Source organism: Lichenostomus cassidix, chromosome 14 (assembly GCF_008360975.1).
Source record: "Lichenostomus cassidix isolate B80296 chromosome 14, HeHo_3.0, whole genome shotgun sequence".
Classification (NCBI taxonomy): Eukaryota; Metazoa; Chordata; class Aves; order Passeriformes; family Meliphagidae; genus Lichenostomus; species Lichenostomus cassidix.
The window spans coordinates 1,720,630-1,739,122 of NC_139495.1; the positions used below are offsets into that span (position 1 = coordinate 1,720,630).

At 51.1% G+C, this 18,493-nt stretch overlaps 1 protein-coding gene across 1 annotated transcript; it reads left to right on the forward strand.

The window, feature by feature from the left end:
- Positions 1-49: 49 nt before the first annotated feature.
- On the forward strand, positions 50-5,418 carry SOX8 (SRY-box transcription factor 8). Its single transcript, XM_085074378.1, has 3 exons — positions 50-722; positions 1,846-2,084; positions 2,839-5,418. The coding sequence occupies exons 1-3, from the start codon at positions 280-282 to the stop codon at positions 3,567-3,569; spliced, it is 1,413 nt and encodes a 470-aa protein (XP_084930504.1). The 5' UTR covers positions 50-279; the 3' UTR covers positions 3,570-5,418.
- Positions 5,419-18,493: the final 13,075 nt, after the last annotated feature.

The window sequence follows — 18,493 nt, forward strand, 5'->3', positions numbered from 1 at the left end:
GGCGGGGCCGCTCGCCCTGCCCTTAAAGTAACTTGTTGCCAGGGGCCCCGTTTCGCACTGGACGTGGAGCGCGGCGCGGGCAGCGCGGGGCGCGGCGGCAGGACCGGCTGCGGACGGGGGGCAGCGCCGATTTTGGGCTGAATTTTCAGCGTTTCGCGTCTTTTTCTCTCTAGAGTTTCTTGCTCTTTTCGCTCGTTTCACCCGCGGCTCGGGCGCAGCCCGCGGAGGGTGCGCGGCCCCCGGCGGGCAGAGCGCGCGGCCGGCCCGGCTCCGCCGCCGATGCTCAACATGACCGAGGAGCACGACAAAGCGCTGGAGGCTCCGTGCAGCCCCGCGGGCACCACCAGCTCCATGTCGCACGTGGACTCGGACTCGGACTCGCCGCTCTCCCCCGCCGGCTCCGAGGGGCTGGGCTGCGCCCCCGCTCCCGCCCCGCGCCCGCCCGGCGCCGCCGCGCTGGGAGCCAAGGTGGACGCGGCCGAGGTGGACGAGCGCTTCCCCGCCTGCATCCGCGACGCCGTCTCGCAGGTGCTCAAGGGCTACGACTGGAGCCTGGTGCCCATGCCCGTCCGCGGCAACGGATCGCTCAAGGCCAAGCCGCACGTCAAGCGGCCCATGAACGCCTTCATGGTGTGGGCGCAGGCCGCCCGCAGGAAGCTGGCTGACCAGTACCCGCATCTGCACAACGCCGAGCTCAGCAAGACGCTGGGCAAGCTCTGGCGGTGAGTCGCGCCCCGCACGGACCCTCCGCGCCGCGTTCCCCGCGGGGCTGCGCGCCTCGAGTTCCCTTTCCAGCGCTGCTTTAACGCTTCTGCCCGCTTTGGTTTGGGAATCTCTGTTTTTCGGGGGTCTCGGAGCGCTTTGGACTGCGGTGCAACCCCCGCTCCGAGCATCCCGGCGCGCTGTGGAGGACACGGCGCTCCCCGCTCCCAAAAATCCCCCGAGCAGGGGCTTGGGCACCCTCGGGTGGATTTTCCCTGCTCCGTCACGGAGATGCACAACCAGGGCCCTTCCCCTGCCTGCAGCTTCCCCATCCCCAGCCGATGAGACTTTTTTAACGACTTGCTTTATGGCTTTTCCTAACTTCTGTTTTCCTTTTGGCTTGCTTGATGCTTAACGAGCTATAAACGCGACTAAACTCACTTTTCGCAGTCATTTTAACGAGCCTCCTAATTTCCCTGCTTATCTGCTCAGTGCCGCCCTGGGATGCAAACTTTTATTTGCTGGGCAGCATCCGAGCCTGTTTTGCTTTCCAAGGCTCTTCCCCGAGCCACGTTTTTCCGTGTGGTTTATCCCGTGGTGTCTGCCTGTACCTAATTCCCACCTTTCCTGCCTGCTCGGGCCAGCGATGCTCCCGCTGCGGGTTGAGCCTCTCCAAGAGTTTGCGAAGAGAGGTGTGGGCAGGGGGGGAGAGAGTTTAAAAAGCAATAATCGCGTCCCTGGTGCTTTCGTGGTTTCTTTGTAAGCACCAAACAAAGCTGGAAATGTTTGTGGCGGTGAGGGGGTGGCTTTTGCAGGGCAAACATGGGAATTATGTTTTGTAATTGTGTTGGAAATGGGGAAGGGGGATTTTGTTTTGCCCAGCTATGCTTGTCCATAATGGTTGGGTTTTTCGTGCCTCTACAGTTGGTATTTTAATGCACTTTTTGCCGTGGATTTTAACTCTTTTTTCACCACAGCAAATTAATTTTGTAATTAACTTGCTGAGTGCTTCAATCAGTACATGTGAAGCAGGGATGTGCGAGTCTGAAAACAAGCTGAAAACTTTTAAGAAAAAGACACTAATCATGGATTTTTTTTTTTTTTCCCCTCTCAACCAACCTCCCAAATCCATCCCCAAACCAGTTTACTGAGCGAGAACGAGAAGCGTCCCTTTGTGGAGGAAGCCGAGCGGCTCAGGGTGCAGCACAAAAAGGATCACCCGGATTACAAATACCAGCCCCGGAGGAGGAAAAGCGTCAAAGCCGGGCAGAGCGACTCGGACTCGGGAGCTGAGCTCAGCCACCACGCCGGGACTCAGCTCTACAAGGCTGACACGGGGCTGGGGGGCATGGCTGACTCCCACCACCACGGCGATCACACAGGTAAAGGGTGACGTTCCCGACATCTCTGCACCTCGGGGTGGGCTGGGGGGACTCGCTGCTTCCCGCCGTGGAGAGCCAGGGGCAGGAGGTGTTGTCCCGGGAGCTGTGCTTGGGAGCAGGGCTGTGGTTTTCCTTTGGAAATGCTCCTAGAGCTGGCTGTGCCATGGGGAATCCCCCAAGTGCTAGGATCCTGGTCTCCCTGGAGCGGGGAGGATGGATTGGGAGCTAACAGGGTCAGTGAGCAGGGAGCCTGGGGAGCAAGGTCCTGCAGCAGAGCTCCTCGGCGCACCGGGAATTGGCGCGGGGAGCGTGTTGACAGATTCCAGGAGGATTGCGAACGTCCTGCAGCTTCAGACGCTGCTCAGCCTGGCTGGGGATCCCAGCCCTGGATCCCTGTGCCTCGGGAGAGCCGGGCTGGCCTCAGGCTGCCCGCGGGGAGAGGATGAGCTCCAGCATGGAGCTCGGCATGGAGATCACCCTCCAAATCCACCCGCTGGTTCTGCTCCCCGGGTGTGGGGGAGTTAGTGCAGCCAGGGTGTCCTGCTGTGTCCCAGAGCGATCCTGATGGGCACAGTGTGCTCCCAGCTCATCCCAGGGGCACATGGGCACAGGGGGACATCATCCACCTCTGGCACTGTGCCGCAGATTTAAATCTGCCTTGCCACAGCAGAAGGGTGAAATGCATTTATGGAATGGTGAAGGAGTTGTGTGTTTTGTGGTTGCTGTTAAAGCCTCGCTATCTGTTCATCCCCAGGCCAGCCCCACGGGCCTCCCACACCCCCCACCACCCCCAAAACCGACCTGCACCACGGCGGCAAGCAGGAGCTGAAGCACGAGGGCCGGCGCCTGGCGGAGAGCGGCCGCCAGAACATCGACTTCAGCAACGTGGACATCTCGGAGCTGAGCAGCGAGGTCATCAACAACATGGAGACCTTCGACGTGCACGAGTTCGACCAGTACCTGCCCCTGAACGGCCACGCGGCGCTGCCGGCCGAGCACGGCCCCGCGGCCTCCTCCTACGGCGGCTCCTACTCGCACTCGGGCGCCGGCGCGGCCGCCCAGGTGTGGACTCACAAGAGCCCGGCCGCGGCGTCGCCGGCGGCCGCAGAGCCGGGCCAGCAGCGGCCGCACATCAAGACGGAGCAGCTGAGCCCCAGCCACTACAGCGAGCAGCCCCACGGCTCCCCGGCGCACTCCGACTCGTACGGCTCCTACGGCGGCCAGGCCTGCGCCACCTCCGCCGCCCCGGCCGCCGCCGCCGCCTCCTTCTCCTCCAGCTCGCAGTGCGACTACACGGACCTGCAGAGCTCCAACTACTACAACCCCTACCCCGGCTACGCCTCCAGCCTCTACCAGTACCCCTATTTCCACTCGTCCCGCCGGCCCTACGCCACCCCCATCCTCAACGGGCTGTCCATCCCGCCGGCGCACAGCCCCACCGCCAACTGGGAGCAGCCCGTCTACACCACCCTGACCAGGCCTTAAGGGATTCGCAGAGCCTCTGAAGGCTTTCCCGGAATTATGCACTAATGAAGGAATGAGGAGGAAGAGCGTGGAGCGCCACCATCGTTTCCAAAGTGCCTCCTGAGCCGCTGGGAACTCTGCTCATCCCCTTGCTTCGGAACTCTCCGCAAGGACGGAGCTCTGTTTTGCTTTGATTCGTAGGATTTGAGAAATTCAGAATTAGAAAAAATAAAAAAAACGAACAAAAAACAAAGGACGGAAAGAAATTTAAAAGAAACCAAGAGTGAAAAATAAAGCACAAAAGGAAAAGGACCGGCGATGCCTTTTGAGTAAATGAAGGACAAACCATTCGACTCCTCTGGGAGGATGGAGCTGAACTTGCTCGGCCTGGAAGTTTGGACAAGTGCAAAAAGTGGAGCAGGGGGGTGGGGAGAGAGGAGGGAAAACAACAACAGCAACAACAAAAATCTGTGTGAGACTTTCAGGGTCTATTGCAATGTGAGGAACGGACCAACCTTGAGGGCAAGAACTCACTGGGACCAACAGGGATGAGCCCCGAAATCCCAAAACAATCCCGTGGGAACACACCAGTGTGGTGGGACCAACCAGTTCAGTGTCTCAAGTGTTTGTTTGGTTTTATTTTTTTTTTTTTTTTAGTCAGGAGTTCTTCTAAGAACAAGGTTTGGCTGTAATTAACATTTTGTTCTGGTTTTTTGTTTTTTTTTTTTGGTTGGAAGCTTCAAATGTTTTCGGTCGTTTCGTTTTGGGATTTTTCTTTTTTTTTTTTGAAATCTGTTAAATATGTATTTATGTTCTGTATTATTTTGTCTTTTAATTAATGAAGTAATTTTGTGCAAAACAAACGAGGAAAAAAAAAAAGTAGAATTTTAAAAGATTTTAAAGGTGGGGGAGGGAGCCTAAAAAAAAAAAAATAGTGGAGATGATACAATAAACTGGTGTTATGAGTCTATAGATTTTCCTTGGTTTTTTGGGTTTTTTTCATTTTGGAGCCGTGCTGGAGAGAGAAGGACTGAAGGAATCTGCCTGGAAACTCCAATGGGAATGTCCAATAGCAAAGGGGGGGAAATTCCTAATTCCACTGGGAAGCTCCAAGGCTGGCTGCAAAGGGCAGGTGATTTTCTGCCCACCCGTTCTGGGCTGTTAAATTTGGATTTAAGGAATCTTCCAAGGCTTTTCAGGACCGGGACTACTTTAAAGAAGCTGTAATTTAATGAGAAATGATCAACTTTCTGCTTTAATTTGTGGCTTCTAGGGACCAGAATATCATCCATCAAGCTGTGAAACTAAAAATCTTCCTCCACTAAAAAAAAAATGGTTTTAGGTACTTAGCGTTTAGACTAATATTTCATTGATATATTTCTACTTCTTCCATTGTATGCTGAGCATATAAATAACCGTCTATTTTATGGGAACTCGTGCCTTTAAAACCTTTGTAAATCTAAACCCACCTTTCAGAGGTTATTCATCTTTTTACCTTTTCTACGTTTTCCTACTCTTTTTTTTTCTAAAAAAAATATTTTTTTGCATATTTCCTTTCGGGAGGGGGGAGGGAGGAGGGACACGCTGGGGTGGGGGAAAAGACAAGAAAAGCTCATTTTTATGCAATCTATTTTTCTGTATAAAGTTTGAAAGACTTTTTGGCTGTTACTGATCTGTTCTCTTCACTCGCTTCTGACTAAGCAATGCTAACTTTTGTACAGATCCATTTGATAAAATTAAAAAGTGCTTTTTATCAAGGACGTGTTCTGTTTTCTTTCTGCTTGAGCCTATTTTCTGTGCCGGGAGAAACGTGGGAATGCAGCTTGGAAGGAGATGGAATATATTCAGAATAAAATATTTTGATCAAGGATTTCCTTTCCTTTTAGTCTTTTTTTTTTTTTTTTTTTTTTTTCCTTGCTCCTTTTCCTTGTACTTTGTGTCTTGCTCTGGGATTTAGTTTTTTAAAAATATAGATATATTTATTGGATTTTTTTTTTTTCCTTTAAAAAGGGCATTTCCATGCTGGTAATCCCAAGGATTTCACAGGATTTCAGTGAGGCTGGATTTGTGTGGTTTTAGCCCGAGTTGATTTTCCTTCTGTAGGAATTTCACAGGAAAGAAATTCACTTTTCTGCTCGGTGAGCCCTTGTAAATAAATCCCTCGGAATTACGAGAGCAACAAAATTATATGGTGCATGTTTGGGTTCGTTTATTTCGTTTTCCACCACGGCCATTAACATTGTTGCGTTTGTAACTTTTGTTTTGTTTTCTCGCAGAAATGTTCGATCCCTGCTTGGTTTTGTCAGCTCAGGGAGCAAAAAGGATCTCAGCCTGGGAGGAAAAAATTGAGATTTGGGAATTTCAGCTCTCCCTGCTTGAGAGAAAAAGCTTGAAAATGAGGGGGAAATGGGTGTGATGGCAATGAATGAAGCTGAGGAAGGGCTGGAGAGCGGAATTTCACCCCAAATCTGGGTTTGCAGCCTCTGCTGGAAGGAGACACCATTTTCTCCGTGCTCCTTTCCAGCCCTCCTGGCACAGGGATTTGATTCCAGCCGGAGCCAAAGTGCAGTGTAATTCCCTTCCCTCCCTTCTCCTCCCTGCCGTGACACTGCAGATTTCGCTTTAATCCTGATTTATGGCTGGGAAATGGATGGGCTTTGCCTTTGCCCTCACTGTGTTTGTCTCCAAACTTGTCTCACCACACTTTCAGGGGGAAAAAGGAGGAAAAAATAAAAGTGAGATGGGAATATTTTTGGGAATCATCTCTGGGGTTTGATGGCCCAGCTTGGAGTGGCTTCACTGATACCTGATAAAACAGAGTTAAAATATCTGCCTGTGATTAAAATGGGTGAATCACCCAAAATAACGACATCAAAAATTGCAAGTGATCCAAAATATTGAAGGTAGGGATTGCACTGAAGCTCCTGGGAGAGTACTGTGGGATCTGCAGCCAGCAGGATGGATCCCAGTCAGGCCTGGGATCATCCCAGCCTCTTCCCTGTCCCTTTTCCTTGTCCCTGTCCCTTCCCTGTCCCCAAAAGCTTTGCAAAAATAAATTTACTTTTTACAGGTATTTACAGAAACAAAGTGATAAAATGATACTATATATTATAATACAGCTCTGTGTTATATTTTACCACAGAATTGGATCCACGAGGATCATGGCAGTCCAACCCTGATTTCAGATATTCTGTATTTTAGATCCATTCTGTTCCACAGGAATGTGCAAGTGGTGATGGGAGCCTCGGAATATCAAATCCTGGAATGGTTTGGGCTGGAAAGGACCTGAAAGCTCATCCTGGTGCATGGATTACCTGGGCAGGAACACCTTCTGCTCTCCCAGGTTGCTCCATGCAGGCTGGCTGAGGTGTTGGAGAGCCCTGCAGCTCCTGGGGACTGGGTGGGGCTGTGGGCAAAACCCTAAGGTGCTGCAGGATGGATGCTCAGCAAGGTGCCAGGCAGGTAAAATGCAGCATCCTGGATAATCCAGGGCTAAACCTGAGGGTTCAGGGCGAGCTGGACATTCCCAACATCTCCAGAATTTCATTCCCAACCCCTCCATTCACACCTAACTGTGTGAATTCCATTTCCATTCCATCTCCCCAGGAGAAACCCATATCAGCTCCATCCGAAACCAGCATTTTGCTCAGAGATCACTCCTCCTTGCCCCGACTGCCTTTCCCCTCCTCATCCTCACCCCCTTTGCCAGGAGAAGGATTTTCCATGGGTTCTGCAGCGCTGAATGGCAGCATTGTGTGTCCCCTGCCCGGGGCTGGTGGCTCTGCTGGCGTGGGGCTGGAATGTCCCTGCAAAGCCAATGAGATCAGGTGAAGCCTTGGGCTGCCTTTTGACCCCCGGCTGGCAACAAAAAAAAAGGCTTCTCGAGATAATTGCAGGGAGATCCACGAGCGAGAAAAGTCCCTTGGTTTTTATTTCTGGAGCTGGGAATAGTGAGTGTTGCTGTTTAGCTCAGACAGGGCTGGTTAGGAAGAAAGAGGAAATTAATTTTATAGACCATATCCACATTCTTTCTGCAGGCTGGAAAAAAAAAAAAAAGTCCCTTCCCATCCTCCTTGTTTTAATTTTTCCTGGAGTGAGATCAGCTTGTGTTATACGTTTTTTTTCATAGTTTTGTGGCAAAGAAACGATTAAATCACATTTTTATGAGCTTTAATAAACTTCCTCATGGGGATGGCCCTGCTCCTTGCCTATGGATCGACCTCTTCCCTCTGCCACCTTTATTTTCCCATTGCCAGGGCTGGATGCTCTCTGTGGCCTGGGATCTGGGGTGGAAAAAAAAGAAATAAAAAATAAAAATGACTGGAGATGTGATGTAATTCAGAATACAGGGTGTATTCCAGGAGGGCAGAGCTAACTGGCACAGAGATTTTGGGAGCAGGAGGAGCACATCCGAGGCCGTGGATGGCTTGGTGGCCACGGGAAGGTTTTGGTGGCCACCTGAGGAGGTGGCACTGCAGTGACCCCAGCACAGCCCTGTCCCCACAGAGCCTGGAGGAGCTTCCCTTTGGGAAAGCTCTAAGCAAACTCCAACACTGTCCTTTTTCCAGCCTTAAAGGGCGTGAGGTTGAATTTAGGGCTCTGAAGGCAAATTCCCAAGCGTGAATTGACCAAACTTTCTTTTTGGGGTGGCAGGAGGGAATTTCCCATCAATTCCCAACTGCTCCATGAGGAATACACAGAGAAATCCCAACTCCCCACGATGCCACCTCCTCCTCACCAGTGCCCTGCTCCTCCCTGGAGACCCTGCAGAGCCTCCACGAGCATTTTTGGGAGTTCACCCCACGGCTCTGGGATCCAGGCAGACCCAACCCAGCCTGGATCATCCCCTCTCCAGCAGGGCCAGCTGAGCCAGACAAGGCCATTTCCTGTCCCCTGTCTGTGTGTTCCAGGCAGGAATTCGGGATGGCACCAGGCTGAGGCTTGGGGAGGGGAAGCCATTTCCCAAATGAGTCAGCAGGAGCTAAAAATAATCCCCCCTGAGCCCAAACCACAGCAGAATGGTGCTGATTCCAAATTGTTTCTTTCTCCTGCCATCCCCACCGAGCTGGGAGGCTGCAGGGCAATCCCTGGGATGGGGAGCTCAGGATTTTGGGAATGACAGCCCTTCAGGGTGGCACTGAGCTGAGGGCTGAGCTGGTTTAGGGAAGGCCATGGTTCAAAAAGCCAGTTGGACACACTCAGGCAGGGTTAAAAGGCCCTTCTAGCAGCTGATCCTAAACCAATTAGGGATGAAATCCAAGCTGCTCGCAATCCAAAGGAAGAGGGTGGCTCTCTGTGCCTCCAACCCGCTCTGGGACTGTGCTGGTGTAGGGAGAGTGAGGAAAAGTCACTATTGGGGTGGAAGGGATGGCCAGGAGGGATGTGGATCCACACATTGCCCAGCAAGGCACCTCACAGCCATCCCGCCACGGGATCTCACACCAATCCTATTCCAGCGTCTCACACCCATCCCAGAACCTCACACCAGTCCTGGTCCATCCACTCACATCCATCCCATCATGGGATCTCACATCCATGCCATCCCATCCCATCCCATCCCATCCCATCCCATCCCATCCCATATCCCATGCCATGCCATCTCATCCCATCCCATCCCATCCCATCCCATCCCATCCCATCCCATCCCATCCCATCCTGAACCATCCCATCCCATCCCATCCCATCCTATCCCATCCCATTATTCCATCCCATCCCATCCCATATCCCATCCCATCCCATCCTATCCCATATCCCATCCCATATCCCATCCCATTACCCCATTATCCCATCCCCTCTCCCCGCCCTGCTGCCCTCAGCTCCCTCTCCCTGGGTCTGTTTGTGGCTGTTTGCTGAGGCAATATTGGGGCTGTCAGAGCCACATTAAAACATTTACCCAAAACACCTCTGCCTGCCTCTCCCCTCCCCTCTCTCCTCCCCCTCCTCTTTTCCTTTTCTCCTTGCCTTTTTTTTTTTCCCCCTCCTGCTTCATGTCGAAATTCCCAGGGTAGGGATGCAGGCCCTCGGCCAGGAAAGGGTTAAACATTGGGAAAAGGTCTTGTTTGAGGTAGAGTGAATTTTAACCACCACACACATAACGAATGCGCAGCAGCCTGAATTGCTGGTGAGGAGCCAAGAGCACAAGAGAGGAGCTGCTGAATTTTAATGATTCATTATTGCATGGAAGGCCTTTGTCTTCCTTTATCCGGTGCACAATAAAAGAATTAATTGGACAGAAAATGGCAGGGCAAAGAACTGACAAGTCATTAAGGGGCTCTGAATGGCTGATTAGGTGCACATTGGGGGTGGAATTTCAACTGCACTGGTGCAGCAAGGGCTCCGGAATAATAATGGCATGGCACAGTTTATATTTTGTATGCAGTACCAGAAAGGCCTTTCTGTCGGCATTGTGGGGCTATTTATTCTGCTGTCTATTTAGCCATTGTTGGCATTGTGCTGCCAATAAGAATGCGCAAACAAAGTTGGGATTTCTTTTTTTTTCTTAATTTTTTTTTGGTTTTTTTTTTTTGGTTGGGATTTCAACTTCGCGCCGGCGAAATAATTGGGGGAAGCGGAATCTCTCGCTCCGTGGATGGTTTTATTAATTTCTCCCTCTCTCTGTGTCTCTGTGTGTGTGTGTGTGTGTGTGTTCAGGACTGGCTGTAAATATTTAGACTCGCCAGAAGGAGCTTCATTTAGCGCGAGGAAAAAAGAAGGAATAAACTTCTCCAGCTCGTTTTTCTTCCCCCCGTTCCCGACCAGCCGGCGGCCGGGGAAGCCTCACACAGCTGGCAGAGCCCCCGTGGAGGTGAAAACCCCCCCGAGCTCCCCAAACCCCACGGCGGGAGGATGCAGCCCAAGGAAAAGCACCCAAGTGGAATCATCGGTCGCTAGGAGGTCCGTGGAGCTCCTCGCGCACATCCTCCCGCCCTGCTGTTGATGTCGAGAGGCTGCGGCGAGTTCTGATCAAACCCACCCGCGTGGGAGGGGAAAGGGGAGGAAAACAGAGCCCAGCGCGCTGGGGAGGTGGGATTGGGGTGAGGAATGGGCTTGGGTTTGAAAAAGGGAGCAAAGAGGAGTTGCGGTTTGCTGTCAGGGCTGGGCGCAGCTGCTCCGGAGTTTCAGGGGGATTTTAATGAAGATCCAGGTTTTCTTTTTCCTTGCAAGTGATTCGTCCCAGCCTGATGGAAATGGAAAGTTGTCACCTTCCCATCACCTAAGGATTCTCACTCCGCAAGGGTTGGATTTTTAATTCTGGTCTGAGCTGGTGGAAGGTGACATCCTTCCTTCCTTGTCATTCCTGCCAAGCTCCTGCCTGTCCTCAGGCTGCACCCAACCTCCCTGGGGCTGATAACCAAAAATGAAGGGGCTCCTCTCCTCTTCTTCCCAAATCCCACATGGCAAACATCCCACCTGGGTACCCCTGCCAGCCCTGAGGGAATTCCTTATTGCCAGGAGCAGAGGAGCCAAAACCAGGCTGGTTGAGCTCATCCAGCTCTCCTGGATGCTCCTGCTGATGAGCTGGGATGGACTGGGATGGATTGGGATGGACTGGGATGGACTGGGATGGACTGGGATGGACTGGGATGGATTGGGATGGATTGGGATGGACTGGGATGGATTGGGATGGACTGGGATGGACTGGGATGGACTGGGATGGATTGGGATGGACTGGGGTGGACTGGGATGGACTGGGATGGACTGGGATGGATTGGGATGGATTGGGATGTACTGGGATGGACTGGTGTGGACTGGGATGGACTGGGATGGACTGGGGTGGATTGGGATGGACTGGGATGGATTGGGATGGACTGGTGTGGACTGGGATGCACTGGGATGCACTGGGATGGACTGGTGTGGACTGGGATGGACTGGGATGGAGTCCAGCTCTGCCTCCACACCCCAATCCATTCCCCATCCCCATCCTCCCCACGGACACAGCCCAGGGGGTTTAGCCTCCTCACATCCCTGACAGAACCATCCCAGCTGGAGGATTCAGGGAGAACTCAGTTTTCTCCTCCTCCTCCATCTCTGATCCCAAATTTTCCTGCCTGGGATGGCTGGGAACAGAGGGAATCTCATCCCTGAGTGATGTCATTGGGGTGATGGCTTTATTTGAATAAAAACTGGATTAATATTGGATATAAGGAATAATTTTTTATAATGCAGGAGGCACAGATTCCCAGAGAATTCATGGATGCCTCAACTCTGGAATTGTCCAAGAGCTGGGAGCAGCTTGGGATACTGGCAGCTCTCCCTGACTCTTTCCCACTCTTCTCCCATTTTTAATTTCCCCTTGGAAGCTGCAGGGCAGTCATGGGTTAACAATATCCCTATAATTTGGGCAGGCTGAGTGGGGATTTGGGTGTCAGCGAGATGGATGAGCTGCAATCCAACACTTTGGTGGGAAGGAGAAGGGAAAAGCAAACTGGGTTGGTACCAAAAATGCCACTCTCAGCAGGAGAGAGCAATAATATTGAAATAAAGTGTGTATTAGTAAATAAAGTCCTCAATGAAATGAAAATATTTCAATAAAATACTGCAATAGTATCTGAAGAGGGCAGTTAGTGGCACTCTCCACTCAAGGAGTGAAGGGATGTGTGACAACCTCAAATTAAAAAAATAAAATAAAATAAAATAAATCCTTGTTTTAAAAGGAGTTTAAAAAAGTCTCTCCACTGGAGATTGTTCCTCCTTTAGCTTCTCAACAGTGTGAAAGGAGAAAAAAATTGCATACATTTATATCTATCCAGTGCTATTTGTGCTCCTCTATTATAGACATATATATATTTTCAACATGTTCATTTATATATATTTAACATATTTAATATATTTATAGACACTTATTTAATACATAATTAATATATCTATATATATTTATTCTATCTGTCTAGTGCCACTTGTGCTCCTTTATTTCAGATATCTATTTACATATTTGCATATATATTTATTTTTATATAGTTTGTATATATAGGAATATATATACCACGTATGTGACCATATATATGACCATATACTCATATATTGTTTAATATCTTTATATCTATTAATAAATGTATTTCTGTAAATGTATTCATGTATTTTATGAATATTTATATTTTTATATATTTATAGATATATGTATTTTATCTATATATTTGTATGCATTTCTTTATATGTATTTTATAAATTTGTATTTATTTTTATAGATTTATTTACACACATTTATATATCAGGTGAGGTTTTGGAGTCAAATCCCTCTGGATCTGAGTGTCCAACCCTGGAGCAGCTGGCTGGGCTCCAGGGAAGAGCCAAACCTCCCCAAACCTCTCCCCAAAATTCCCAGCTGGAAATGAGTTTGTTTGTTTGACTGGAAAAACCAAAACATCCGAGTGGGAGATGTTTGTGTTCTCTTTCTGGGAAGGCAGCAAAGATCCTCTGAACCCCCAGGAAAAATGGGATTTCAACAATCAGTTTGATTTTCAGCTCTGCTTGGGAGACAGAGGGAAAATCTGCACTGCTTTGTCAGTAACAAATCCTGATTTTTGGGCTTTCCGAGGGGTAAATTTGGGAATCTCTGGGAAGAGGCTCAGGGAAAGGCTGTGCTGGAATGAAGGGAAGGAATGATATTTGGGATGGGAAGGAACCTGGCTGGGATTGTCCTGCAGGAAGGAACGACAGGCAGAACTAGGGCTGGACCAGAATTTGGGAATGGGACAGCAGATCCCAAATGTTGATGTGTCCTCAGAAAATCCTGGAATTCCCATTCCACAGGGATGAACCCTTGGAGAATCCCCATCCCCACCTCTGGGGTGTCCTGAGCTCCCAGAGCCACCCAGCCCCAACCTCAGCATCTGGATTTTAAACCCTAAAAAGCTCCAATGGGCATCTTTAGGATTTCCCCTTTTCCCTAATTACAGGGATTTATTTTTATCACCACCTCGGGCTTGTTGCAAACCCAGCCGGCTCAGGAAAAGCTTCCCCAGGCTTTTGGATCTGAGCTCTTGGATCAGCCCGAGGCACCCGGGGGAGCTTTTCCTGCAACAAATTATCCCCGATTTGCTGGTTTGGATTTAATTATCAACCAGAAGCTGTGGATATTTCCCCTCCACGTGCCTTGAGATCGCGGAGAAGATTGCAAATCCTGCAGGAAGATCTCACTCCATCCAAATTTGGATCCGTGGTGTTGAGTCCTGGGCTGTTTGGAGCTAAATATTCCTGGTGTCAGACACAGAGAGGTGGATTTTGGCTGAGGTTTCTCCAGCCCAGCCACCCCTGTGAGCTCAGAGCACCTCTGAGTCCAACATCTGCTCCACCTTTGGGGGAAAAGGGCTCAGAATGGCCTCAAACCTCACTGGATATGGGAATTCCGAGGGATTTGAGGCATCTCTGCTCTCTCAGGGGGTTTGGCAAAGTGGGAAATGGGTGTTTTTGACCCTCTTGGAGAAGGCAGAAAATGAAGATATTTTTTTGTGTTTTTACCCTCAAGGTGTTGTTCCCAGCAGAGATCCCATGGAGCAGAAGGGATGAGCTTCAGGGAGCAGAAATGTTTGAATTCCTTTAACACCACTGAGTTTGGCCATGGATTTCACCAGAGACCAGCAGACCTCTGGAAATGAGCTTTGCCTCCTCCTTAAAGCTGGATGTGGTGTGTCTCATCATCCTCATCCTAACCCCACAGATCACCCAGGAATTCTCCTTTTTCCCCAATCCCAGAGCAGTGCATGAAGGAATGGTTTCCCCGTGGATTCCTATATGGCCATGGAGGGTTTGGAGGGAATAATTCCCACAGTTTTGGGATTAGGAGAGGTGGGATGTGACCTGCTGCTGCCCAGCCTGGTGGCAATGCAAAGCCACCCATTTTCCCATATGGAAAACAAGGAATTCCACCTCTGGATCACCATCTGAATCCAATGCTTGGCTTCAGGGCTAGTTCTCTGCAGATCTAACCAAATCCTGGAGGAAAATCTTCCCCCTGGGGACACCTGTCCCTGCCTTGGGAGTGCAGTGCCGTTCCTGGAGGTGTAAAGCTCCATAGCAGCAGCTAATATATGCATACTTTGGGTTCCCTCATTACCATTTCAGTTGGCTCGTTTACATAATAACACAGAATAGAAGATCTCATTTGCATAAAATTAAAAAAAAATTAAAAAAAAAAAATCCAATAACTGAACGTTGCTTTTCTTCGGAAAGGAGAGGAGAAGGAGCCTGTGAAGTTATTTATTTCCCCAGAGTCCCGAGGAGTTGTGTCGGCAGGGAACTCGCTTACCACACAAAACGGGGCTTGACCACTTCAATTTATCCATGGAATATCAGCCCCTCATGGAGGAGGGATTTTTTTCCAGCAGCTGGGTTTGGGGCTGACGGGAAATCCCCTCCCAGCTGCAGCAGGAGCAGCACCACCCCGAGCCAGACAAAAGTCAGTTCCCCCAGCTTGGCTCTGCAGCTGAGGGGCTGGGAATGAGGGCTCTGCTCCTTGGAGATGGTTGGTGTGCTGGAAAAATGCTGTGGAGAATGTTGTTCTCTTCCAGCACTTCTGCCTGATGGTCATTGACCTAAGATGGGGGTTTTGCATCCATCCCATCCCATAAATCCCATCCCATAAATCCCATCCCATCCCATTATCCCATCCCAAATCCCACCCCATCCCATCCCATCCCATCCCATCCCATCCCATCCCATCCCATCCTACATCCACCACCAGGAGCCCCAGGAAAGCTCCCTGTGGCCTTCCTGGATTTCCTCCCATGTCCCCATGGAACCACAGGGTCACTCAGGCTGGAAAACACCTCCAAGAGCTGGGCAGAGCTGGGTGCTGAGTTCGGGGAATTGCTCCTGATTTGCAAGGGAAATGCTGGGGGGATAATCCTCATTCCTGGGAAGCTGGATCATCCCAGTTCCTGCAGAGGGGACAGGCAAGGGAAGTGCCAGCTGAGCTGCAGGACCTGCGGGCTGCCTTGAGTGGCACTGATGCCATCCCTGTCCCATCCTTGTCCCTATCTCCATCCCCATCCTTGTCCCTATCTCTACCTCCATCCCTATCCATGTCCCCAACGTTATGCTTATCTTCATCCCTATCCCTATCCCCATCCCTAGCCTACCCCATTTCCCATACTAATCCCCATCCCTTTCCCCATCCCCATCCCTGTCCCCATTCCCATCCCCACCCTATCTCCATCCCTTTCCCCATCCTCACCCCTATTCCCATCCTCACCCCATTCCCACCCCAAACTCCCGTTTTCCCCTCTCCCCCAGCCTGTCCCGGAGCAGGAGGATGATGCAGATGAGATGCAAAAGAGAAGGACAGGGATTTGCATCCTTTGCTGCACGGAGAGGCTGCCTGGCCCTGCCCCGGGGCGGGAGGGATTGTTTCCCAGTTCCCCTGGGGGTATCCATGTCCCTGCTGTCCCACGAGGGATTTCTGGATGAGGAATTTGCAGGACAAGGAGTGCAGAGCTCAGGCTGTGCTACCTTTGCATGTCCTGCTCCTCCCTGGGCAAACCCAGCTGCTGCTGCTGCAGTTAACTGACTCCTTTTTTTCCATTAATTACATTTCCCCCCACCTTGTGAAATTCCCTGGATTTTAGCTGATTAAGACCCTCTTCCCTTTCATCCCAGAGCTCTGCATCCCCCCTGCTCCTGCAGCCTCTGCACTTTCCCATCCCGACGGAGCTGTCCTGGGAGAGAGGCTCGGTGACCCCAAAAGCATCTCCCTCGTGGATAATCCCAGAAGTGGATTTTACTGGGTGCGATGTAACTTTTCCACTGTTTCCCGTGACAGGGAAGAACTTTCCTGCCTGTGGGACTAAAATTTTCGTCCCGATTTGCAGCATCTCATCCCAAATGTCCCTCCTGCCCGCGAGTCCTCCGGTACCCCGCGGTATCCATGGATGATCCCAAGGGATCACCGGCAGGGACAATCCCGAGGGACAATCCCGGCAGGAGCGGGGCAGGGACAGCGCTGTCCCCATCCTGCGTGTCTCTGGCTCCTCCCGAAGGAGACAACCCCGCGCAGCTGCGGGAGCAGGGGAGCGGGGCTGGGACGGGTTTGGGTGGGAATGGGGGAACAGGAATGGGAGAACAGGAATGGGGGAACAGGAATGCCATCCCGACATGGTTTAGTGGTGACATCCCTGCTCTCTGCAGCTCCAGCAGGGCGGATCCTGCAGCCCGGGTCGGCTGGAGCTGGCACGGCCACAGCTAGGGCTTGGAGGGATGGAGTTTGGAGGGGAAGAGTTCAGAGGAACAGGGATTGAAGGGATGGGGCTGGCAGGGACAGGGATGGGAAGGGGGGGGGGTTGGACAGATGGGACTTGGAGGGACAGGGCTTGGGTAGATGAGATTTGGAGAAATGGGGTTTGGAGGGGTTGGGCTCACAGGGACCAAATTTTGTGGGATTGGGTTTGAAGGGATGGGGATTGAAGGGATGTGGATCAAAGGGACAAGGATTGGGGGACAGGGATTGAGGGACAGGGACTGGAGGGACAGGGATTGGGGAACAAGGATTGGAGGGACAGGGATTGAGAGACACGGAATGGGGGGACAGGGAATGGAGGGACAGGGATTGGGGGACAGGGAATGGAGGGACCCTGGCTTGCAGGGAAGCTGGAAGGATCAGCCCAGGCTGCTCAACCCCGGCTTTCAATCCCTTTTCCCTTCAGGCAGCCAGAGCAGATCCCATCCCCTGAGACCAGAACTCAGTCCTGCAGGGCACAACTCTTATTTCATCTCCTTATCCCCAGGGCTTGGATTTTTCACCCTGGGCTCAGATTGTGCACTCTGCCGCCAGCCTCTGACTCCCAGATCCTGACAGAGGTACTAAACCTCTCCCTGCTTCGCTGGGAAGAGTTTTCCCAGCCAGGCTGAAGGGATGCCCTGCTGTGCCCAGTTGCTCCAGGGCCACCAAGCCTGGATTCCCTCCCTGTCCCTGCTCCGTGCCAGAAATCCCGGCTGGCACAGGGCTGGGAGGTGGCTCTTCATTCCCCAGCCAAGGCACAGCCCTTTTCTCTTTCCCAGGACAAATATTTCATGTTCATTGTCCCTGGGTTTCTGTGGGATGGGCTGCAGGGGGAAGGCAGGGACAGCTCTGGGGACAGCAAAGCAAAAGGGGAAAGGGAGCAGCTCCCAATGGCTTGAGCCACGGAATTTGAATTTTTGGGGTTAGAAGAGACCTTCAGAAGTCATTTATCCAACCCCAAAACTTGCGCTCAGCTGGGGATAAAGGTTGGGATATTGATTTCCCATCCCCATTTCTCACTGCACAGGGCCTTTAGTGCTTTCCCAAATTCTTCCTTTCTCCCACCCCTTGGCACAGCGGTATGGAGAAAAAGGGTATTACTTTGGTTTTATAGGATCTGAGGTGTGCAACTCCTCAAAGGTGGAATCACACCATGGAGCACCCTGTGAACAACATGTATACAAATTTATGAACCTCACAAATTGCATATCTACCTAAAATCCCCCAGTAAGAAACTTAACAAATGAAGTAATTATCCCCCTGTTCTAATTATCCCCCCAAGTGAGACTACAGCTTAGTTACAAAAATATGTTCCAGAGAGGATGCTCTGTGCAAGGATGGAGCCTCTAGTTCTGAGATAATTTTGAATGTTCCATCTTTTTCCCTGGAGAATCCCCAAACTGAGCTAAATATCAGAGTACAGGAGTTATAAACATGTAGGGCTGAGGTACAGGGAGTGTTTGTGAAGGGTACAGGGAAAGGGTATAAAAATGTATAAAAGGGTCTCAGAATGTATAAAAGGGTATAAAAACGTATAAAAGGGTATAAAAAGAAAGGACAAAAAGCCATCAGGCATCCCAGGGATGGGCTTGGAAACGCGAGGGATGCCGGAGGGCGGAGGGGATGCTCTCCCTGCCCTCCCCGCGGGGTGAACCCAGGCTGGGCAGCCCGGATGGCTCCAGGAGCTCTCCTCTCTCCGTGCCAGGCGCCCGGTGCTCCTGGCAGCCATCCC